The sequence below is a fragment of the Paramormyrops kingsleyae genome, chromosome 19, assembly GCF_048594095.1.
Source record: "Paramormyrops kingsleyae isolate MSU_618 chromosome 19, PKINGS_0.4, whole genome shotgun sequence".
Taxonomy (NCBI): Eukaryota; Metazoa; Chordata; class Actinopteri; order Osteoglossiformes; family Mormyridae; genus Paramormyrops; species Paramormyrops kingsleyae.
Genome location: NC_132815.1, coordinates 619,510 through 642,639, shown reverse-complemented (window position 1 = coordinate 642,639; position 23,130 = coordinate 619,510). Strand labels below are relative to the sequence as shown.

At 43.3% G+C, this 23,130-nt stretch overlaps 6 protein-coding genes and 1 pseudogene across 6 annotated transcripts; 1 reads left to right on the top strand and 6 right to left on the bottom strand.

Moving 5' to 3' along the window:
• Positions 1–238: 238 nt before the first annotated feature.
• Positions 239–4,251, top strand: LOC111844473 (uncharacterized). Its single transcript, XM_023812977.2, has 4 exons — positions 239–1,319; positions 3,249–3,372; positions 3,479–3,534; positions 3,726–4,251. Exons 1-4 carry the CDS (start codon positions 453–455, stop codon positions 3,861–3,863), a joined length of 1,185 nt encoding a protein of 394 aa, XP_023668745.1. The 5' UTR covers positions 239–452; the 3' UTR covers positions 3,864–4,251.
• Positions 4,252–12,707: 8,456 nt separating this feature from the next.
• LOC111848839 (uncharacterized) lies at positions 12,708–22,025 on the bottom strand (annotated as a pseudogene).
• Positions 14,341–15,166, bottom strand: LOC111844468 (histone H1.4-like). Its single transcript, XM_023812962.2, has one exon. The coding sequence runs from the start codon at positions 14,985–14,987 to the stop codon at positions 14,364–14,366; it is 624 nt and encodes a 207-aa protein (XP_023668730.1). The 5' UTR covers positions 14,988–15,166; the 3' UTR covers positions 14,341–14,363.
• LOC140581004 (histone H2B) lies at positions 15,615–16,519 on the bottom strand. The gene has a single exon (XM_072702760.1). It carries the CDS (start codon positions 16,508–16,510, stop codon positions 16,136–16,138), a length of 375 nt encoding a protein of 124 aa, XP_072558861.1. The 5' UTR covers positions 16,511–16,519; the 3' UTR covers positions 15,615–16,135.
• LOC111848841 (histone H4) lies at positions 17,357–17,702 on the bottom strand. The gene has a single exon (XM_023821176.2). It carries the CDS (start codon positions 17,693–17,695, stop codon positions 17,384–17,386), a length of 312 nt encoding a protein of 103 aa, XP_023676944.1. The 5' UTR covers positions 17,696–17,702; the 3' UTR covers positions 17,357–17,383.
• LOC140581120 (histone H3) lies at positions 20,219–20,714 on the bottom strand. Its single transcript, XM_072702930.1, has one exon. The coding sequence runs from the start codon at positions 20,696–20,698 to the stop codon at positions 20,288–20,290; it is 411 nt and encodes a 136-aa protein (XP_072559031.1). The 5' UTR covers positions 20,699–20,714; the 3' UTR covers positions 20,219–20,287.
• A 649-nt stretch (positions 22,026–22,674) lies between the features above and the next one.
• On the bottom strand, positions 22,675–23,130 carry LOC111848840 (histone H1-like). The gene has a single exon (XM_023821175.1). It carries the CDS (start codon positions 23,128–23,130, stop codon positions 22,675–22,677), a length of 456 nt encoding a protein of 151 aa, XP_023676943.1.

Sequence of the window (23,130 nt, the reverse complement as noted above, 5' to 3'; positions counted from 1 at the left end):
TAGCCAAATGTAGTTTCCAAATTTACCACTTTAAATTTTTACATAGATGCTCTGATATACCTACAATGTACTATGATATATCTACAATTTAATGTATAACTAGATATATAATACACCGTTATCTACCTGCCAGACGTGGTGCTTCCACACTAGAAATGAATAAAGCATTTTCCTCGGGCGTTAGGTTTCCGTCTACTGCCTTACGTTAACTGTCGTAAAACGCCGCCTGGTAACTGCACTGACATTCATTGCAGCACTCCTTTCCGGCAGTGAGAGCAGGAAGCGAAGAGGGCAGGCGAAACCCGACAAGAGCAGAACCGAGATACCAGAGGAAATTACTTGTTTATTTTTGTCTTTACACGTACAGCTAAGGCTTTAGTCGCAGACTGCTTACTGTAAAGTTTTATACGCGCTGATTTTCATTCGTCTACATTTTATCTGAATGAAGTGGAATGGCTGAAGTGCCGTCTGGGCCTAGTAGCGCATTGCCTGCATCCCCGGCTGAAATGCTACCCTTCGCTGGGAGTGGATTTGTAGGGTGCGTGGAATCGGAGGATCGGGTGTGCGGGCGAGCAGATACTTCAGCTGCAGTGACAAGACAATCACAGACGTGTGATGGGAAAGGAGCGAATAAAACGAACCGGAATCATCTGTTTTCCCTCTCGGCAGCCGTGCACTTCCACACACATACGCAGCCGCAGCAGCTGAACGGCTTAATCGGCAGCACAGAGGACGACCCCCTCGTCATCCACCACAACGACGTCCACAGTAATCCTAATACTCATCATCCGGCTCACAGAACGCCCGACTGCGCAGGAGATCCTTCGATGCTCGGCGAGGGCAGGGAAAGCAATGTAGAGAACAACAATTTTTGCGACAGAAATAGTACCAGTCAAGAGTACAACTCGTGTTCAAAAAGCACTTCCTCCCATTCAAACAACAACATAAAGAATATGCCGACTATTTCTAGGACTGATGGCCGCCCAAGCAAGCTCGTTGTTGGAGACGGGGTGGTTAGGACTGATAACCTTACATCTATAGACAGAAAGATAACGGAGGATGGAGAGGAAGCCGAAGTACGACGGGCCGACGTGGAGTCGGATACGGGGAACACGCCTGTGTTGGACATGGAGAGACTAAGCCTAAATTCTCTGCCTGATCGAGGAGGGCAGGGCGACGACGACATCCGATACGTACGATACGAGTCGGAGTTGCAGATGCCAGATATAATGAGGCTAATCACCAAGGACTTGTCCGAGCCCTATTCCATTTACACATACAGGTACTTCATACACAACTGGCCGCAACTCTGCTTTCTGGTACGTATGTCCTCCACCCGGTCCTTCGCACTCGGGAAAGCATAGGGAGAAGTCATCCCCTTTGAGCAGTGTAACATTAGTGAAAACAAACAGCGTGTTTGAATTTTTAAAGGTCGTTTTATGTGTCCATTTAACAAATTTCTATATTATAATTGTTCATACTTGCAACAGATATCTGACGTCTTTAACCAGGATTGGTAATCGCTCGCTTACAAAATAATACAGATGACGCAGGCTAACATTGATATAAGTACAAAGATTAAACTGTCATGCCTTGAGGATTTCTGCCGTGGCCTAACACGTAGTCAGAGATTAAATTTCACTATAGTAGCTTGTGAAGCTATGCTTTAGCGCATTGCACATGCACGGCCTGATAGCGCTAACATTATACGTTCCCGATCTCGTGCGTTCGCAGTGGTGGTTGTTCTTGTGTGTTCTGTGCTTATTGGCGCAGGTTGTGTCTAAAGCATCGCCCTGGCATTCGTTGTGGCTCACACCTGCTCCTTACTGGGAAAAGTGTGTGTGACTGGTCATACACTCAGTGTATCTCCCAATAGTTCTGTGGTTTTCAGCCTTTGCTTTGATGTTCCCTGGGTAATCTCTGTATTTTCTTCCAGCATTATTCTCACTATTGTTTTAAGTTAATTCCCAGTTAATGCACTTTAGCTGTCATTGCAATCTTGTTAAATGAGACATAGCACATTCTTTGTTGAACTGTTATTGATAAGCTAAGCTGATAGGAAAAAAGACAGTGAACTATTAATGCTTTAGGATTGAAAGTATCGTTTATTTATGAAAACATACACTTCAGGCTTGTATTGTATTAATGGTGCTTTTTATTAACTGAAAACGACTGGCTTAGAAAACTGGTGGGAACAAAATTAAGCATCTCCACACGGGAAGGTGTGCAGGACCAGAAGCGAATCCTAGGGGCCAAAGTCCGCGTACCCCGATTACCCAGCTAACCCCACTTACCCCACTTACCCAGCTAACTCCGATTACCCAGCTAACCCCGATTACCCTGTGTACCTCCTGGGCATGTTTGTGTTTGAAAAGAAGTTGTCTGCAGGTGCACAGCAAACAGATGAACAGTCAACAGGTGGAGGGATTGATAGGTTTTTAAATTAACCAGCACATTCTAAAACACTTCAATGACAACTGTGTGTAATGTGGTCTTTTGTCCAAAAACTCATTCTGATTTTTTTCTGTTGACTTTTTTGAAACCGTAACAGTCTAAAACCACTTTGTGCCATTTGCAAAAGTAATTATTGTATTTTAGAGGAACCACAAATATGAAGACTGCTAGTTCTTTACTGCATATTTAAGCTGGTCCGTATATTAAAACGAAAGCGGAGGTAGATATGCCCTGTGTTGGACAGTCATAATGCCTGCCAAATACCAAATACCTACATCCCAAACTAAAGACTTGCTTAGGTAGGTACAGTGCACATCCTGTGAGTTCCAGTTAAAAAATGCATAAATGTAGGTGGATAATTAGTTTTTCACATTAACCTGTGGATGAAATGAAGGAAGCCGTTTGAGATGTTTTTATCAAATTCATATGCATTTTGCTTAATACATTTTACTGCATTCTGCTGGTGAATTACTTTGTGTAGGTAACTGGTTCAGTTTGATGGTGATTTATCTGGCAATGGGTTTCAAGCAAACTCCAGTAATGTTGGGGATAAACCTTACATAAACCATTCAGGAAAAGTTTGTTTCACTCTGAATGCCCAACTTTGCTGGTTTCGGCAGTATTATGCCACAGGTAATCTGTTTGGTTCCCTTGTTTAATGACAGCTTAATGAGCATCCAGTTGCCTGTTATTAGTGGAACTGCAGGCTGTTGTGGCGGAGTTTGCGTATGATCGCTAACATTGGGTGATACTGGCTGTGCCCCGTCATCGGCTGGCTTGTTTGTGCTCCTCAGGCTATGGTGCGTAGCGAATGTGTGGGCGCCATTGTGTGCAAACTGGACATGCACAAGAAGATGTTCCGTCGGGGCTACATCGCAATGCTCGCTGTGGACTCCAAGTATCGCAGGAAAAGCATTGGTGAGACCTGACACCCTTTGTGCAGATCCAACCCGTGACCAGGAGGGGTGCTGTCTGGTGCGCCTGCCCTGCCTCTTTTGACATGGGATATGCGGCTCTGTTTCAGGTACTAATTTGGTCAAGAATGCGATCTATGCCATGGTCGATGGCGACTGCGATGAGGTACGAATCCCCGTCACTCTGAGGGCTTGTTCCCATGTAACTGTCTCTGTGTTGCTGTCACATAGGAATAACAATAGTACTTTACTATAAGTTGGATTTTTGTGTTTCTGTAAGATTGGGTCTTATTTCTTAACAGGCTAGTTGCTGTGTGTCATTTAAAAGCATCTTTGTTTTTCTTTTTTGTGCTGCAGGTAGTGCTGGAAACTGAGATCACCAACAAGTCAGCGCTGAAACTCTACGAGAATCTGGGCTTTGTGAGGGACAAGCGCCTCTTCCGCTATTATTTAAATGGGGTGGATGCACTACGACTGAAACTGTGGTTGCGCTAAACCCCCACCCCACCACCCCTGCAGGTTTTTTTTTTTCCTCGCCCTCCTCACCCCACCCAGCCCCCACCGCCACTCTCACACCAGCCTGGACTCAGGTTCACGGAACAGAATTCTTAACCAACAACAAATGGAAAATGGAAGCTAGGAATTTAATTAATAAAAAAAGACTCAACGCAGACTTGCTAGGTGAGACGTTCAAAGTCGCACTGGAGGTCGGGGTCTGTGAAGTTGCCCATACAGAGTTCAACATAAAAGACGCAAAAGGTCATACAATCAGACTGATGTGGGCAGCAGCGGAACAGATGGGCCCTTTTTACTGCTGATTTTACAAACTCCAGTAATGAGAAGAGGGAACTACATAGAATACAAAGCAAGTGATAAGAAAAAGTTAATATCATGGAATTTATTTTTATTGCATTTTTTCATTTTTATCCCTTGAGCTGAAGTGTGTGCGTGAGGGAGGTGAGTATGCGAGTGTGTGTTTACAGAGATGTGGGCCAGGTATTAGTTCCATTGCAGTGTGTGTTTGTTTCTACGTGTTTGAGATCCCTTTGGAATGGTGCTCTGTTCTCGACGTCCTTCTGTCTGCTCTGGTTGATGCAGTTAGCAGGTACACCTGAATTCTTGTGGTCCTAAGATTCAGAGGGAAATTCTACAAATACTCTGTAAATGTTCTACTTTTTTGATGGACATGACCAAGTAGAATGAGAAAACTGCAAACACATTATTCTGTATACCGTGGCCAGCTAATGGAATGTTTAACAAAACAAAATCAAATAGAATATTGTTTTGAGATCACTCTTTGGTGTGCTCCATAAATTGTCCCTTTGAATGAATTTTACTTAATCAGTGGTGTGGGTTTTTTCCCTCTTTTTAATGGCTGGTTGGAAATGCATTTAGGATCAAGGAAGGTTACATGTCATACTGAATCTGGAAATAAGCAGGAACTGTGCGTGTCTGCAGCGGTCGCTGTCTCTGGGAGCTGGTTGTGGTTCCAGCATCTATGTTGTTTTATGGTTGCGTTTTGATCCTCTACTACCTCTTGATCTGATCTTTTCTCCATGAGAGCAAACAAACATCTCATTGCAGAGGTGCCCCTTCCTCTTTAAATTGCCCTGCTCTGTACTGTGTTATCCTCGCGTTCCCAGTCAGTTTATGGTGACCTGCTGTGGATGCAGGATACACCACATTGAAAAGTTCAAGTATTAAAACTAAGAAGAAAATATGTGCACATGAATGCATTCTAATCCTGGCAAATAAAAAAAAAAAAAGATTATGCATTGAAGTCTCCTTTGAATTTTTTTTTCTGTAGTGTGTTAACTAAGGTTTACATTTCAGAATTAAAGCATTTCTTTAATTCTTTGTATGTTTGTGTGTGTGTGTGTGTGTGTGTGTGCCAAGAAGTTTTGTGAGACACATCAAATTTTTTTGTGAGACAGATCAAATGCTGGAGGAATGTGTGACATCTGTCAAGCATGGTGGGGGCAATGTGATGGTCTGGGGCTGCTTTGGTGATGGTAAAGTGGGAGATTTGTACAGGGTGAAAGGGATCTTGAAGAAGGAAGGCTGTGTCACTCCATTCTGCAATGCCATGCCACACTCTGTGGACGGCGCTGATTGGAGCTGATTTCGTCCTGCAGGAGGACAATGACCCAAACACAGCTCCAAAAACTGTGCAGGAAGTATTTAGGGAAGAAACAGCCAGCTGGTGTTCTGTGTATGATGGAGTGGGCAGCACAGTCACGGGATCTGAACTGTATTGAGCTGTTTTGGGAGCAGCTTGACCAAATGGTACGTAAGAAGTGCCCATCAAGCCAATTCAACTTGTGGGAGATGCTTCCAAAAGCACGAGGGGAAATCTAATCAGATTACCTCAGCAAACTGACATCTGGAATGGGCAAGGTCTACAAGGCTGTCAGTGCTGCAAATGGAGGACTCTGATGAAAGCAAAGTCTGAAGAACTCTATTTTAATTTCAAAAATGATTATTTCTAACTTTGCCAATGATGATTCCCTATTAATTTAGCTATATTTCCTATTCAATCTCACTTTATGTATTTTTCATGGAAAACATGGAAATTTCTAAGTGACCCCAAATTTTTGAACGGTATAGTAGATTGGTACTTTGGAACATGAACTTAATTCGTTCCAGAAGGCTGGTTGAGTTGCAATTTGATCAAGGTCCTAGTCAAATTTCCCCATAACGAATAATGTAAATGGGTCCTTATGCTAGATTTTCCCTGACCGACCGGTTCGAGGTCCAAATCGGGAGAATTGAACATGTCTCGCCCCAAGTAGGTTTTAGCAGGAACGGTTGAGTTCCAAGATTTTAGTCGAAGTACTAATAAAAAAAAAATTGGCAAACCCGTTCGATGTCCAAACTAGTCAAGTTAAGAGGCGTTCAAGTTCCAAGGTTCCACTGTACATGCTTAGGAGAACAATGTTTTGTAATATCCTGACATTTCATTTTATGCTTTACAGTGGTAGTATTTTTTTTTTTGTTTTTCCATAATATTTTCTCTATATGCCACAACTTGATAAAATGACTAGTGCAAATGTAATAATGTGGAATTGAAAGATCCACATTTTCCACAATTCACCTTTTTCTGTGCATATATTCATTGAAAATGTTTACTTGTTTAACTTCCTACCAAATCGGCTATATTGTAGCATGTTGACCATTCCTTTGTAGTTTCCTGTTCTTACACAACCTGAGGTGGCACCATTACAGAACCAACCCCCCAAAACTAACTGGAAGCACAGGTATCATGCGCTCATACAATCCTATAGATTCCCAAAGTTATATGGCAACATTGCATTTGAATATATACCATATGATCCGTGTGACACATCACAAGGGTATTATCCTAAATTTGATTTTCAAATGAAAATCAAAGTCATGTTTTACACATTCCAGTTGAGTTAAAAAAAAAATAATACAATTTTAGCATCAATCAGGATATCCATCCATTTTCTGTAACCGCTTGTTCTTTTCAGGGTCACGGGGAGTCTGGAGCCTATAGGCACAAGGCAGGGAACAGCACAGGACGGAGCACTCGGCCCTCTGCAGGGCACAAGGCAGGGAACAGCACAGGACGGAGCACTCGGCCCTCTGCAGGGCGCAAGGCAGGGAACAGCACAGGACGGAGCACTCGGCCCTCTGCAGGGCGCAAGGCAGGGAACAGCACAGGACGGAGCACTCGGCCCTCTGCAGGGCGCAAGGCAGGGAACAGCACAGGACGGAGCACTCGGCCCTCTGCAGGGCCCAAGGCAGGGAACAGCACAGGACGGAGCACTCGGCCCTCTGCAGGGCCCAAGGCAGGGAACAGCACAGGACGGAGCACTCGGCCCTCTGCAGGGCCCAAGGCAGGGAACAGCACAGGACGGAGCACTCGGCCCTCTGCAGGGCACAAGGCAGGGAACAGCACAGGACGGAGCACTCGGCCCTCTGCAGGGCGCATTGACACAGGCAATCTGGTAACTCCAGTTAACATCAGCATGTTTCTGGACTGTGGGGGAAAACCCCACAATGACAGGGGGAGAAACATGCACACTCCACATACACGGAGCCACGGCAGAGACTCGGACCCTGGTCCCAGAGGTATAAGGCAACAGTGCCAAACACTGCACCACTGTGCCACCCCTAGCAATCAAAATATACAAGAACCAAAGAAGTGCAGTTAGGCTTACATGGCATCTCTGACATGCTCATAGTGTCTGAATGCGGGTTGTGTCGCATGTCTGTGGCTGACTGGTTATCTCACTTCAGACACGCCATATGCTCCCTAACGCTGCTCAGAATAAGTGACTGGAAGCTGGATTGAATGATTTTCATCTAACATTATCATTTCATTCTATACTATTTTATTTTTCAAAAAAATTCCTAAAACAAATAACCCTGCTGTCTCCCAGGGTTTGTAGCCTTCTTACCCCCCAAGCAGAAGAATATCCCATGGCTCTGCTGTGCATGGAGTATGTCTGGAGTATGTCTCGGCAAGATCGGATGCTGAACGGCATCCGCTGAAGAAATAAAAGTGTAAATGTGATGTGTATGAGGTGCTGACTCTGGCCATCTGTGGGTAACATTCCACTCACACCCAGGATATGTTGATGAAGCCCCTCGAAAGCAGGGCGCAGTTTGGAATGTAAGGTGGGTCACATGACATCTCTTCCTTCACAGCACTGTCAAGCTAAAAGAAAATGGACTTTTTTTGCATCTGCTTTAAGAAGGTCATTATGAATGAATGAATGAAAGTTACATTTATATTGCGCTTTTGGAAACACCCAAAGTGCTGTGCAGAACCAATGGGGAGCCACTTCAGCCACCACCACTGTGCAGCACCCAGCTGGATGATGCGACGGCAGCCATTCTGCACCAGTACGCTCACCACAGAGTAGCTAAGGGGCAGGAGAGAATTCACCAGTTAGATACAGGGGATGATTAGGAGGCCAGATCTGATAGGGCCACAGTGGGCAATTTTAGCCTGGACATCGGGGTACCACCCTTACAGTTTCGAAAGATGCCCAGGAATATTTTATGACCTCAGAGAGTCAGGACCTCAGTTTTTACGTCTCATCCGAAGGACGGAACCATTTTTACAGCATAGCGTCCCTGTCACTGCACAGGGACACTGGGATCCACACTCACCACAAGATGTGTTTCCCCTGTTAGCCACAGTGACCCTGTCACTGCACTGGGATCCATGCTGACCACAAGATGTTTCCCCTGTTAGCCACAGTGACCCCGTCACTGCACTGGGTGGTGTTTGGGTTAGCATGTTTGTTTTACTTTGTTTTGGCGTCTGGTACACCAATCACCCCGTTTGTGATGCCCCTAAGGATCACTGAAGAAAATCATGATGTCCATAGTAACGGAAAAAATACCACTGAGCAGAGAAACCAGCCGTGGGACCTTGGCAGTAGCTCAGTGGGCTAAGCTGCTGTGCTTATGATCAGAAAACTAGTGTTTTGAGCACTGGCCTTAGTGGAAGAGTCACATGTCTGTGGGCCCTTGACTGAGGCCCTTAACCCCCAGCTGCAGTGGTGCTCCACGCTAGCTGACCCTGCCCTGTATAAAGTACATGTAGATCTCCTTTGGAAGACCTCATGGGCTTACTACACCTTTGCAACAGTCCTCATTACAACCGTCTTGTAACTCGTTTTAGGGCACATTTTTGCTAACCAAGGTACAGCTCTGTATTACTAAGAAAGAAAGAAAAACATTGATAATGCTGAAAATCTGCAGCAAGACATGTTATATTTCATAAGCACTAACCAACTAAAGCCATGGAGGAACTTATGTTAACTGGTCAGTTCCAGGCCCAATATTATTTTATTTCCTAGATCTATGTACTTGCACTTGTCTTTAATGAGCTTCATCTTTCTTTATCCAAATTCAACTTCATATTTAGTCTTCACACCTTTCCTTTAGTTTATCATCTTTACTTCTACAAAATGGTAAAAATTTTAAGTGGTGCCACACAAATTGTTCACGTGATGATGGTAATGATTGTATTTATTAGGTGGTTATAACAACAGCGTTTTCCAAAGAATACAATTTTATATTTTTTTACATATGATGCAGCACACGTAACAAGAAATGTGCATCAAAGCTATACTACTTAATGGAAATAATCCAGCACTTGGGTTTTAAACACTAAAATAAGAATATTAATACATGGATATCAGAATGATATACATACGATTAAATCAAGTAATTGAATTGAACTAGTAGTTGCACAAGCCAGTCATGTCTCTTGACATGTGTGAAAATAAATCTATATGCATCCATTCCGAGAACGTGAGCGGAGTGGAAAGACTTTAGCGGGAGCAAAACCCACTCACATCTTGAAATAAATCATTTCTACTTGAATGTGGAATTGGCTACTCAGTCATTTTGATGCCAGGATATGGTTTAAGCTAAGATTAAAATACAATGCAGATTGTTTTCTTTTTTGGAGCGAGCGGTGAGCGATTTCATTGGAGCTGGGTGAAAACTAAATGGAGTGGGGAGCGATAATCAGCAAGGCCCGGTTTCTCGAAACGTTCTTAATGGTATGTCATTCGTAAGTTCTATCTTTTAACACAGAACTTACAAACAACGTAGCATTAAGAAGGTTTCGAGAAACCGGCCCTGCTCATTTTCACTCCCTGCTCCAGTCAGTTTTCACCCAGCTCCAAAGATATATCTCCCAGAGCGCTTTGCAGTGGCTGTGAGCGGGGGGAGCGCACCGCTCCGTGAACGATGATGAGCGGAAATTATCATGGATGCGTTCTGCTCACATGCTCTGCACCCGTCTATCATAAGCACTTTTCCAGTACAGGGTGAGGATGGGCCTCAACCGCCCTGCACACACAAACACACACCATCAAATACTACGCAAAGTATAAGGCTACAATGCTACCAAGAGCTACCTTCAGACTGGTTAATGTGACATTTTCTCTAAACAATGTCCCATGCCATCGGGTGCCACCAATCACAGGGCAAAGACAATCACACACCATGAACGTATTTAGAGACAAAGGTTTACCTAAACTTAATGTTCTTGAACTGCGAATAGAAACCAGAGAAGCCAAAGAAAATGGGGAGAGAATGAACGTGCCTCACAGAAAGAGCATGGAAATCAAATCCCTAAGAATAAATTACTTTTCAAAAAAAAATATATATAAATATTCATTTGGAATCGACTGTCATGAAGCCACCTATCAAAAAATACCACTGCTGGTGATTATGACTTGGAAATGTACAAACTTCTCTCATTTGCAATCATTGCTTTCCATTATTGTTATCATTATTAACCATCATTGACTATTTGCTTTCTTTACCGCAGTTTCAAAAAAAAAAATTTTAAGAAAGGAATTTCAAAGTGTATTTAGATCAGCACCAGTTAAAGCCCATTTGGAGCCTAACTTCAGAAACCCATTTTACTTTGTCTCAGACAGTGTGGCCTCTTGTTGCCTACTGGGTTGACCGACACCAATTTAATGACATTTGTTGTTCCTCTGTTGTACCCGTAAAAAAAAACTACTCACATCAATCATTTGTCGTTCTGATTTATAGTATTTTTCATATTGTGAAAAAGCCTACACTTTGTGAACACTGAAAATAAATATTTGGATATGAACAACCAGCAATTCTTGCAAAAGTCAGTGACATTTTCTTACACTCTTGATACAATTGCATTTTAAACTCTTTTTGCTATTTGAAAATTAGTTTTAACAGAAGATACAGCAATCCTGCGTGGGTGCACATCGCACGAAGCTCTTTTGATAAATCACAAATAAAAGGGACAAAGAAATGCTGGACATCAGAGCAATTAAACCCAAATCAAAAATGTTGCGAAAAACACAAAAATTCAAGCGCTCTTTAAGGGGAAAAAATATGAAGCACCATATGATAGCTGGAAACTGGACATATAAAACTGAATAGAGAGGTAAGGAGCATGCACTAATTACAGTGTGTAAGGAGCATGCACTAATTTCAGTGTGTTGCTACACCCACTACACCTCAGGGATGAGAACCTGAGTGCAGCCGTGTGGCAGGTGACACCTCAGCACCACACTAGTCCGAATTAACCAGTTTTTCCCAGTAGCTGGAGTGCCAACCCTGCCACCAACCCCCAAGTTTTTCCCTGTAAGTTGGAGGACTTCCTTATAGGACTGGATGTAGATTGTCGTCATACCCAGGATGAAGCATCCGCAGGTTAAGGACCTTGATCAAGGGCCCAATGGAGTAGAATCACTCAGGGAATTCACGGGACCTCAACCAGCAACCTTCCGATTGCTGGTACAGATCCCTAGCCTCAGAGCCAGATGCGTGAGAGCTTACAACCTTGCATTCCGTGTGAGTCTATCTTTCGGTGGCTAGCGATTCAGCATAACGCGAAATTAGGAACCACTTGCATTGCCGCGAAACACTATGAAAGCAGCCCAAAAACCCGTGACCTCCTAATATTTACCCGATACTGTATTTTCAAAATAGCTGAATTGATCAGGAAAACCCCGGACCTGGCAACTAGGAACAAAGTAGTGCGTTTTTTCCCTTAGGCCACTTAAAATTAATAAATTGTTTTACATGATTCAAACTTCTAAAATATTGGTGAGTAGGGGATTTTATATTGTTAGCGAAAAGACGAACGGCAACAGAGATACACTAAAACTAGAAAAGTTCTCAAACAGCTCGCGAAGGGTAATATTACTCGGTATATTGATGCTCTTTATTTTAATACCGTGGACCCACACACAATCTGACAAACGATAAAAACCATTGTCCGAGAAGCGTCAAATTGAAAAATCCGAGGCTGACATTCAAGATTTTTCACCCACAGTTTTTGAGGTGAAAAAACTGATTTTTTGAAAAATACAAAATATTAGAAAAATCGAGACGGCACCAAAAAATTGAGGCGGGCGGCCATGTAAAACAGTTTATTAATTTTAAGTGGCCTTAAACATTAAACAAATATTGATTGGCTGAAAAAAATCCTGCCCTCCATTGGTAGAAACCTCGTCATTTCTCTCCTTATTGGAGGATTTGCATGGGCGCCGAAAATCAAAATATACGCCCCCAGTAATTCAGGCGCCACTGACTTTATTAAGTTAATAGTATAATTGTACTATATCCATGACAAGAAACACCAAGTGAAGCGTGGAACTTCTAGTAAACCCTTTAACCACGTATATGTCAATACTGTTACTTCAGGAGCAAAACACCTAAATATATAGGAAAGTTACATATAAAACGTGATCATCCACAGATGCTTCCCGGTGCAGCAAATACATAATGTACATGTCCAAAACAACTCACACGAACATCCGCAAAATACCATACCATAGGCAACTCAAACGTTTATTACAAGCCTGATGGTATGGACGCACATATCAGTTACTTGAAATGTGTCAGGTCTAGATACAACTGCAATCCTATTTTCGCAACGTTAGACTTAGCTCTTTTGGAACAAAAGTAGGCGGCTCTTAAAAGAGCCTTTTGGTGGTTAACGAAAGTCTACGGCGCCAATTTACTTGGTCTTAGCCGGCTTCTCAGTCTTCTTGGGCAGCAGCACAGCCTGGATGTTGGGCAGCACGCCGCCCTGTGCGATAGTCACGCCGCCCAGCAGTTTGTTCAGCTCTTCGTCGTTACGAACGGCAAGCTGTAGGTGACGAGGAATGATGCGCGTCTTCTTGTTGTCGCGGGCAGCGTTACCAGCCAACTCCAGGATTTCAGCAGTGAGATACTCGAGCACAGCAGCCAAATAGACTGGAGCTCCAGCACCTACTCGTTCAGCGTAGTTACCTTTGCGGAGTAGTCTATGGACACGGCCAACAGGGAACTGCAAGCCAGCCCTGGAAGAGCGAGTCTTGGCCTTAGCCCGAGCTTTGCCACCAGTTTTGCCCCTACCGCTCATTTTGCTGCACTACACAGATAACTAAGAAATGACGATGCTTTACCCTCTGGGCTTCATCACTTATATGGCATACAGCCGTTTCATTGGCTACATGCATTCAAGGCAGAATATCCAATCAAAGTGAATAGACCGACCAAATGTTGAGCGGTGGCGCGGTGAAGCTGGAAGTTGATTTTTAGAAGAAAAAAAATGCTACGTATATACTGAGACTACGCATATTGGCTGGAACTCAAATATGTACAAAATACAGACATTTTGGTAAATTATTTCGTAAACGAAATAAATTCTGCGTTCTAACACACGGGAATGTGACAAACCGCTGGAATCGGAACAAAAACAACTGAGTTCTGAGTTCTACATTTCTAATTTGATACAGTTTAAAACACGCTGTACACATGCATTTTCAAAACAAAATCCATTAAAGGTGTCGCTATGTCAACGATAGATATAGAACGATTAGTAACTTCGTATACGCTTGCTTCATGAGGGGAATTTCTTCCCAGCATGCGAAAGTGTAGAAAGTACAGCTGTAATAGGACCAAAAAGTTAACAGTCGTGGGTATATAGATGTATATTCAGACTAAGTACGATGCATTTTTGAAGACGTGCAGTCATGGGGGTAATAGAATACACATTTTATGTTATTCATGTATCTATTTATCACCAATTGCTAAATAAACAGTACTGTTCTGTAATTTACAACCCATCTAAATGATGCCCCTTTATATACAATGTTACTACTTCATGCACTTGGAGCTTTACGTTTTGGACCAAACGTCTCATAATATGGCACTTATGCGAAGTCACACGTGTAACTAAGTTTATGATAAATATCTAGTAACTTCGTATATGCATGCAACATAAACATAACCTTTTCCGTTTAAAGGCAGGTTAAAGTGTACATACTACAGCTTTAATGGGAACAAATAACGGTCGTGTATCATATTTGTGTCAAACTGACTACGATACATCTTTGGAGCAGGAAAAGCTTGCTTAGGTGAAATATAATTTAAAGAAGACAATGCTCTGTCTCTGAGATCAGTGGGTGGCTCTTAAAAGAGCCTTTGTTCTCCAAGGTCTGGAAGTCAGCGCCTGTTCCTTCACTTCTTCTTGGGAGCGGATTTTTTGGCTTTGGTAGCCTTGGGTTTAGCGACTTTAGGCTTGGCTGCCTTGGCTTTCTTTGGGCTCTTGGTGGCCTTCTTTGCTGCCGCCGGCTTTTTCGCCTTCTTGGGACTCTTGGTCGCCTTCTTGGCTACGGCCGGCTTCTTTGCCTTCTTGGGAGACTTTTTGGCGGCCGCCGGCTTCTTCGCTGCTGAGGCCGCCGCCTTCTTGGGCTTCTTCGCCGCTGCCGGTTTCTTTGCTGCTGGCTTCTTGGCCTTAGGAGCGGCTTTCTTCGCGGGCTTCTTGACGGTTTCGCTCGGCTTCTTGTTCAGCTTGAAGGAGCCAGAGGCGCCGGTTCCCTTGGTCTGAACCAGAGTCCCTTTGGTCACCAGAGCCTTAATCGCTAGCTTTACGCGGGAGTTGTTCTTCTCCACGTCGTAGCCGCCGGCTGCCAGAGCCTTCTTCAGAGCGGCAAGAGACACGCCGCCCCTTTCTTTGGAGGCGGACACAGCCTTCACAATCAGCTCCCCGACACTGGGACCTGATTTCTTAGGCTTAGGTGCCGCTTTCTTCTTGGGTGCCTTGGCCGGAGCGGCTGCGGGAGCCGGAGCGACTTCTGCCATTTTCCTATAACTCACTTTCGGATGTGCCACACAGTCAGCGAGGCTGGTCTGTTCGTACTGGTGCGTCACGGTGGGTCCTCCTTAAACTCGCCATGAGAACCATGTAGACTCAACCTACACGGCCCTGTCTGTGCAGAGCGCGCGACGCCGCTTTCACTTGTGCTTTCTTCTCGCACAAAACTTCGCTAAAATCAGCCGAAGAGATGTATTAATGTCTGCTAATGAATGTGGCCTTAAAACAAGATCCTTCCATTTAAAAGTGAGCCGTATTTTTTGCAGAGAAGGGACTGATTATTACTTGAATTCCTCAAAAAGTTTACTCTCAATGTGAAGGCTGTCCAAAGTTCATGGCTTTTGCCTTCATTTCAGGGAAAAAAACACATTAAAATATTACAACTAAAGACCATCTTCGAGGTAGCGGTTTATAGCAAGGCCAATTGCATTGAAATAAGGTGGTAGTGTTCCAGTAAAGTCATCTAGTGATTTTTCAATCGGACCAAACTTGAGTTCATTAAAGCACATTTAAAATATCTATGCTATTGATAGTAGAGATTATTTATTATCAGGCTAAAGCATAAATGAATCAATGACATAACACAAAGGACATAGAACATACAAAAATGGAATACGTCTTAATGATTAGGTGCCAACATAATTATACAAATACCCAGGAGGTATAAATCGCTTCTCTAAATAGGCAGCACTCTTTCCCTTAATCACAGGTAACTCCCGATGAATGCTTAATGCTCTTATTTGGAGCACTAAAGACAGTCATTTACAAGTACGTAGCTTATTTCATCATTATACACTCAGTCTAACGTCTCAATCAGTCGTGTTTCAATGTTGCATATGAATGTCCCGTCTGTATCGCGAATAGAAAAATAAAGCACTATATCAACCAACAGACAGGACTGTACGTAATGAGGAAAACTATGGAAATTAAGGATTGATACGCCAGCACATTTCAATCCACGCTGAATCCCGCCCGTCACTATGAGATACTTTAATGCTTTAGCTGGTAGTAGTAAATGAACGACAGTTGAAAGATAAAAATGCAGCCTATATTACAAATAGAAATTTCGCTTCTTTGACTTTGTGGGCGGCTCTTAAAAGAGCCTTTGGTTTCCTTTTGCAAAGCGGCAGAGGCTTTACTTAGAGCTGGTGTACTTGGTGACCGCCTTGGTCCCCTCAGACACGGCGTGCTTGGCCAGCTCGCCAGGAAGCAGAAGGCGCACGGCTGTCTGGATCTCCCTGGAAGTGATGGTGGAGCGCTTGTTGTAGTGAGCCAGGCGGGACGCCTCACCAGCGATACGCTCGAAGATATCATTGACGAAAGAATTCATGATACCCATGGCCTTGGAAGAAATACCCGTGTCCGGGTGAACCTGCTTCAGGACCTTGTACACGTAAATGGCGTAACTCTCCTTCCTGGACCTCTTGCGCTTCTTTCCCCCTTTTCCGGCAGTCTTCGTCACTGCCTTCTTCGAGCCCTTCTTGGGCGCAGACTTCGCTGGCTCAGGCATATTTTCTGCTTGTTTTCGAACAAGAACAATGAGATACTGCTCCCTCGACCTCCTTATATGTCGCCTGTATGCAAATTAGGCGGGAATCACTGGACACATTTTCATTGGGTGTTAAAAGCCCGCCAGATTGCATTCAGATTCTATTGGCTCAGTTCTGCGTATACACTTTCTTCCGAATAAACCGTTTCCCAGTAAAGATAAAAAACACAAATGTTTTACACAGGCATTCAGGAGACATTATGGTAGCTGTCAGCAATAACATCTTAGTTTACGGATTATTTGCAAATTTAACTGACTTTCGAGAACCCTGCCATCCACCACTCTGCACTCAGACCGAATAACATTCTCACTGTATGATGCAACTTACTGTTTTACATTGTATATGGCAATAAACTTTTAAATCTACCGGACATCCCACCAAGTTTACTGCTGTTTTCCAACTATACCTGTCCTGTCCATTATCTACTTAAATATGTAACACTACGGTCCGCGGGACATTATTTTTGAAGGGGTCTGGTTGGGACAAAGCCTCTCATGACCTTGATCAACTATAGAAATGTATCTTCGATACGAAATAAATTAAATCGCAACCGGGAGCAGTTTTCAGTCGAAATTTAGTTATATTTACGGGGTAGTAAGGTCTGAATCTAATCCAAATGTTATCCTATTGTCCTAATCACAAAAAGGAAATGGGTTGGCTGTTTGAAGACAATGGGGCCATAAAACCAGGTTCCACTCAGGCATCATTCCCTATCAGTAATCTTTAAATATCTACATGTAGATGCATCATGACCATTTGCTTTTTTAGAAGTAATTGGGTGGCTCTTAAAAGAGCCTTTGGGTCTGTAGATTTCCTCGCTGTCGCTTTCACGCTTAGCCGCCAAAACCGTACAGAGTGCGGCCCTGACGCTTGAGAGCGTACACAACATCCATGGCGGTGACGGTCTTTCTCTTGGCGTGCTCGGTGTAGGTAACGGCGTCGCGAATGACATTCTCCAGGAACACCTTCAGCACACCACGGGTTTCTTCATAGATCAGACCGGAGATACGTTTGACGCCACCTCGGCGGGCAAGACGACGAATAGCCGGCTTAGTAATACCCTGGATGTTGTCGCGAAGGACTTTACGATGGCGCTTAGCACCACCCTTTCCGAGTCCCTTACCTCCCTTTCCACGGCCAGACATTGTTACTTCTGCGTTCAAAACTAAAGTAGATAAATCCTTCGCTATTCATGCTGTTATACACATAAGCACTACCTGATTGAAACCAGGGAGCAACTTTCAGGCCGATTGGTTGCCTCCGCCTACACATTTTTCTCCAAACGGTTCCTTATTCTTTAATCTTGCCTTGCCTTGTTTCGACTCCTTGTCTGTGTTTGCTTTCAAAATCATTGTTATTATCATGACTACACTCTTGGTTCTACAAAGGTTATTTTTTTAGAAATGCTGGAGTATGTGATTCTGGCCTTTTAAACATTTTCTGCTTCTGAATAAACAGCTGGAATATGAAATACATGTGGATGCTTTTATAATGAGACTAGGACGTTTTCGGCCAAAGTACATGGAGGATATGAATCCATAAATTGAACCACTAAGTTTTGCAAACCAGTGGACAGAATATCACCCCGTCACCATGATCTATTATTTGTCTTGGCCACTTGGGGGGGGGGTCATTTCAGTTCTGTAAGCAACACATCTTGTATATTATGTTCCGTTATTCAGATAGTAGATTTATTTGTAAGTTATCGGTCTTATGCAAAGTTGTATAGAATTTTAAGATGTTCCAAACATCAGAGACCACAGGACACATCTGAACAAGTCCATGTTTACATGTCTGTTTACTTTTCAAAATCTCAAAAAATGTGAGGCCTGCTCACCTCACAAACTTTTTTCCCTCACGATTCATGATGACATTTGGCTGATGCTGAAATAACTCGAAATATAGTCCAAAAATAAAGCTGATTCATAGATATCAAATTGCAACATTCAGAAAGTAACAATATTTTGCTTACCTAAGAATCACATTTTTGTTTTAATCTATCAACTTTGTTTCATTACATAATACAATAAAATCTCATTAGTAACAGCATCTTGCTCAGGGTGCATTAAGCAGTGAGGTTACACCTTTTATGGTCTTTGGACTGTTCTGATTCGGTGCAGTGGCAGTGTTCCTGTGATATGTGGTGCTTCCATATGAATATGGTATTTTTAGTAAAAGAAAAACCACTGTATGAAACAATGCAAACCATCTGATTAGATTAATTTTATTATATCTAAATTCATATGCTTGCCTGTCAGAAAAAGACAACAGTGAATAAATGCATATAAAATATTAACATCTATATAATTTGGAAGTAGATGAGCTTACAAACCCAACTCTGTGCACAACTACAAGTGGGTAAGCACGTATCACTGATGTATGCCCATGACCATCAAAATCACCAATGATCTGTGTCAGTGCAAGCCTTGGGATGGCTCGTACCAGACCGGACAGCCTTTAATCACACATCCATCAAAAAGTTCTGGCTGCCAAACACTCACATAGGTATCCCCACAGATGATCGTGAGCACCCCACAAGCCTTGGAGTGTTGGAGGTGCTCTGACCAAGTCCTCTGGCCGTAATGCTTTGGTCCTCGTCAAAGTGACTCAGATCTTTACCCCTGGGCATTCCACATGCTTTCACCATGTTGACCAAGAGTCCTGAAAGCTAGCTTAATATTTAAAGCATTCCCAGACCTTGACATTCACTGTATCGACGACAGTCAGCATTATTCATTTCTTACAGGGCTGGGCATGATGTCCTGACTCATCGCTGCATAGAGGAATAAAACTTAACACGTTCTCAGCATGGCTGTTGCCAGCCTGGAGCCAGCATAGGATACAAGATAACAATTCATCACAGTAGACATACACACACCCAATCTTGCTCTAAATTGATGGACAATGCAACTGCACACAACTGGCTTACTAGACGGTAAATAACCCAGTCGCTGTATACACCATATGTATTACATAAGAGACTGGCATCCCTCCCTAGGTGCATCCTGAGATCCACTTCAGGTTTGATGTGACCAGCTGATAGGTAAAGGGCAACAGAATATAGATGGATGTGCAGATTTTATACACCTATTGCACTCTTCATTTTGCATGTCATCCTATATGTCAGGCACTATTTTGAAAGCAGCACTGACTGCTCATTGAGCACCATAAACACTAAAAATCATACTTAAAATCTGCAGGTTTTGGTCTCCAGTATTCTCCAGTAACTTGCAGTCCGTCTAAAACGCTGATGAGCTATGATGATCCCTCAGAAGTGGAAGACACACTAGTAACCCTAAAACCTCCACCAAGTAGAGAAAAGGAAAAAAAGATATACATTTTATATTTATATATATTTATATATATATATATATATATATATGCGCAATTGTTAGCAATATCAGTTGATAACACATTACGCACGGCGCTTTACGTATAAAACACTGTAGCAACACATCCACAGTTGGACAGTTTGTGTGACCGATTTAATGAGCCACAAATGAGAAGTTGTGCTTAAACAGGATAAAACTACAACTTTCCCTTCTGTTGATAAAGGCCGCAGTCGTCTTGGATTCTGAACTCGGGATCCCCTGTGCTGCTCCGAGAAATACATTATATATTTTTATACATTATATATTTCAAGCAAGAATATTTCAGATGTTATGTAAAATTCAGCACTTCTGTGATCTTTGAGGCGGCTCTTAAAAGAGCCTTTGTTTCGGTGTTTCCACTTAAATTCAAGCACGTTCTCCACGGATACGGCGAGCCAGCTGAATATCTTTAGGCATGATGGTGACTCGCTTGGCATGAATGGCGCACAGGTTGGTGTCCTCAAACAGACCAACCAGATAGGCCTCGCTTGCCTCCTGCAGCGCCATAACAGCCGAACTCTGGAAGCGCAGGTCGGTCTTGAAATCCTGAGCGATTTCCCTCACCAGACGCTGGAAGGGCAGCTTGCGGATCAGCAGCTCGGTGGACTTCTGGTAACGCCGGATCTCTCGCAGAGCTACGGTTCCAGGCCTGTAGCGATGAGGTTTCTTGACACCGCCTGTGGCCGGAGCACTTTTACGTGCCGCCTTGGTAGCCAGCTGCTTCCTGGGCGCTTTGCCGCCAGTGGATTTACGCGCGGTCTGCTTGGTTCTTGCCATACTTACGACTTCACTCTATTTCGAATAATAGAACAGTAGTTTTCTTCGCCGTAACACAAACTTATAAAGCAGTACTAACCCGCTTTGATTGGTTGATGGTCTTTCCACGCCTCCTTTGGTACAGTGGCGTCTTCGTTCTTCCTCTTATTGGATGATGTGCTTTGGCGCCCAAAGTCAAACACACCCCCAGCCTTTTCAAGCATAACGAAGGAAATTATAAATCAACGTTCTATCAGAAAGTAATTAGGGCAGCAAAAACAAGAACACTAGATGAAAGCTCAAGACTACTAATTGCATATGAGCAAAATGTGTTTTGAAATAGTACTTATGGGGCAGAATGATGCGTAGTAAAATGCAAGGCTTTGTTCAACGGAGATTATGCGCACACTCACACACACTAAGACGTATGTAGGGCATAAAACCCAGTCATGAATTAAATTTTATACATTTTTGTCGTCCTGTCGAAAGCATGAAAATCAACCCCAAAAATACTTTAACCACGTTCAGTTTTTCTTGAGAGAATTTCACGCAAGTATCCGCACACAGTACTGGCGTGTGCTGTAATAAATTCTGACCAACCTCGTTCGTAGTTCTATATTAGTTTCGTTTTGTCAATATTATTCGTCCTTAATAGGGTTGGGAAAAAAAATCAGAGACGGCGTTTGACGCAGCTTTAAGGCAATAACCTTTATCTCGTAAACCAATTAAGATTAAAAAAAATCATACTGATTTTAGACTTTTTGTAACTGCACTAGTCCTGATATTTCGCAACGCTTTACCAATAAGTCGAGAACAGTAGAAAAAAGAAACAAAACACAGCTGACCAGAATAACGTTTTTCATATATTGATTTTAACCCTTTTGAAAAAGAAATGAGTGGCTCTTAAAAGAGCCTTTTGGTGGTTAACGAATGTCTACGGCGCCAATTTACTTGGTCTTAGCCGGCTTCTCAGTCTTCTTGGGCAGCAGCACAGCCTGGATGTTGGGCAGCACGCCGCCCTGTGCGATAGTCACGCCGCCCAGCAGTTTGTTCAGCTCTTCGTCGTTACGAACGGCAAGCTGCAGGTGACGAGGAATAATGCGCGTCTTCTTGTTGTCGCGGGCAGCGTTACCAGCCAACTCCAGGATTTCAGCAGTGAGATACTCGAGCACAGCAGCCAAATAGACTGGAGCTCCAGCACCAACTCGCTCAGCGTAGTTACCTTTACGAAGCAGCCTGTGGACACGGCCAACAGGGAACTGCAAGCCAGCCCTGGAAGAACGAGTCTTGGCCTTAGCCCTAGTTTTGCCACCGGTTTTACCCCTGCCGCTCATTTTACCGCACTATACAAACGACTAACAAACAGCAATACCTCTTTTCTGGGCTTCGTCACTTATATGACATACAGCCGTTTCATTGGCTACATGCATTCAAGGCAGAATATCCAATCAAATTGAATAGACCGACCAAATGTTGACAAAATATATTTTATATATATAAATTGAGAGAGAGAGCGAGACTACGCAAATTGACTGGAATTCTATTAAGATTCTATTAAAATTTCGCTATGTACACAACACAGACATTTTAGTAAATGTAGTAAATTCTCCATTCTAACGCACTGGAATGTGTGAAACAGCAGTTAGGCCTATGACATCAGAGTTTTCTTTATGTCATATCTGTGTTCGGTTTTTCTAATGTGCGAATGTCAATGATACCGTTTAAACACGCTGTACACATGCATTTTAACAACAAAATCTACTAAAGTCGTCATTATGTTACGATAAAAATGAGATATACAAACACTTTGTAACTTCATATAGGCTTGTGTTTACGCTGTTGACCAGTCGTGTTATATAGCTGTGTATTCAGACTAAATAAAATGCATCGTTGATGTGCCATGTTGGGAGCAGAGAATTTAAAGATAACGCTCTATTTCTGAGATCAGTGTGTGGCTCTTAAAAGAGCCTTTGTTCTGGAAGTCAGCGCCTGTTCCTTCACTTCTTCTTGGGAGCGGCTTTTTTGGCTTTGGTGGCCTCGGGTTTAGCGACTTTAGGCTTGGCTGCCTCTGCTCTCTTTGGGCTCTTGGTGGCCTTCTTCGCCGCCTCGGATTTCTTTGCTTCTGGCTGCTTGGCCGTAGGAGCAGCTACCTTAGCGGGCTTCTTGGCTGTTTTGGTCTGATCGTTTAGCTTGAAGGAGCCAGAGGCGCCGACTCCCCTGATCCGAACCAGAGTCCCTTTGGTCACCAAAGTCCTAATCGATAGAATTATCCGGTAATTGTTCTTCTCCACGTTGTAGCCGTCGGCTGCCAGCACTTGCTTCAGAGTGTATAGAGACACGCCGCTCCGTTCGTTGGAGGCAGATACAGCCTTCACAATCATCTCTCCGACTCCTCTATTTTTTTTAGATTTCGCTTTCTTCTTGGGTGCCTTGGCCCGAGCGACTTCTCCCAT

Coding starts and splice junctions, on each gene's coding strand:
- LOC111848840 (XM_023821175.1), bottom strand. CDS start 23,130: ATGGGAGAAGTCGCTCGGGCCAAGGCACCCAAGAAGAAAGCGAAATCT.
- LOC111844468 (XM_023812962.2), bottom strand. CDS start 14,987: ATGGCAGAAGTCGCTCCGGCTCCCGCAGCCGCTCCGGCCAAGGCACCC.
- LOC140581120 (XM_072702930.1), bottom strand. CDS start 20,698: ATGGCAAGAACCAAGCAGACCGCGCGTAAATCCACTGGCGGCAAAGCG.
- LOC111848841 (XM_023821176.2), bottom strand. CDS start 17,695: ATGTCTGGCCGTGGAAAGGGAGGTAAGGGACTCGGAAAGGGTGGTGCT.
- LOC111844473 (XM_023812977.2), top strand. CDS start 453: ATGGCTGAAGTGCCGTCTGGGCCTAGTAGCGCATTGCCTGCATCCCCG. Junction 3,373..3,478: donor GTATCGCAGGAAAAGCATTG/GTGAGACCTGAC, acceptor GCTCTGTTTCAG/GTACTAATTTGGTCAAGAAT. Junction 3,535..3,725: donor TCGATGGCGACTGCGATGAG/GTACGAATCCCC, acceptor TTTGTGCTGCAG/GTAGTGCTGGAAACTGAGAT.
- LOC140581004 (XM_072702760.1), bottom strand. CDS start 16,510: ATGCCTGAGCCAGCGAAGTCTGCGCCCAAGAAGGGCTCGAAGAAGGCA.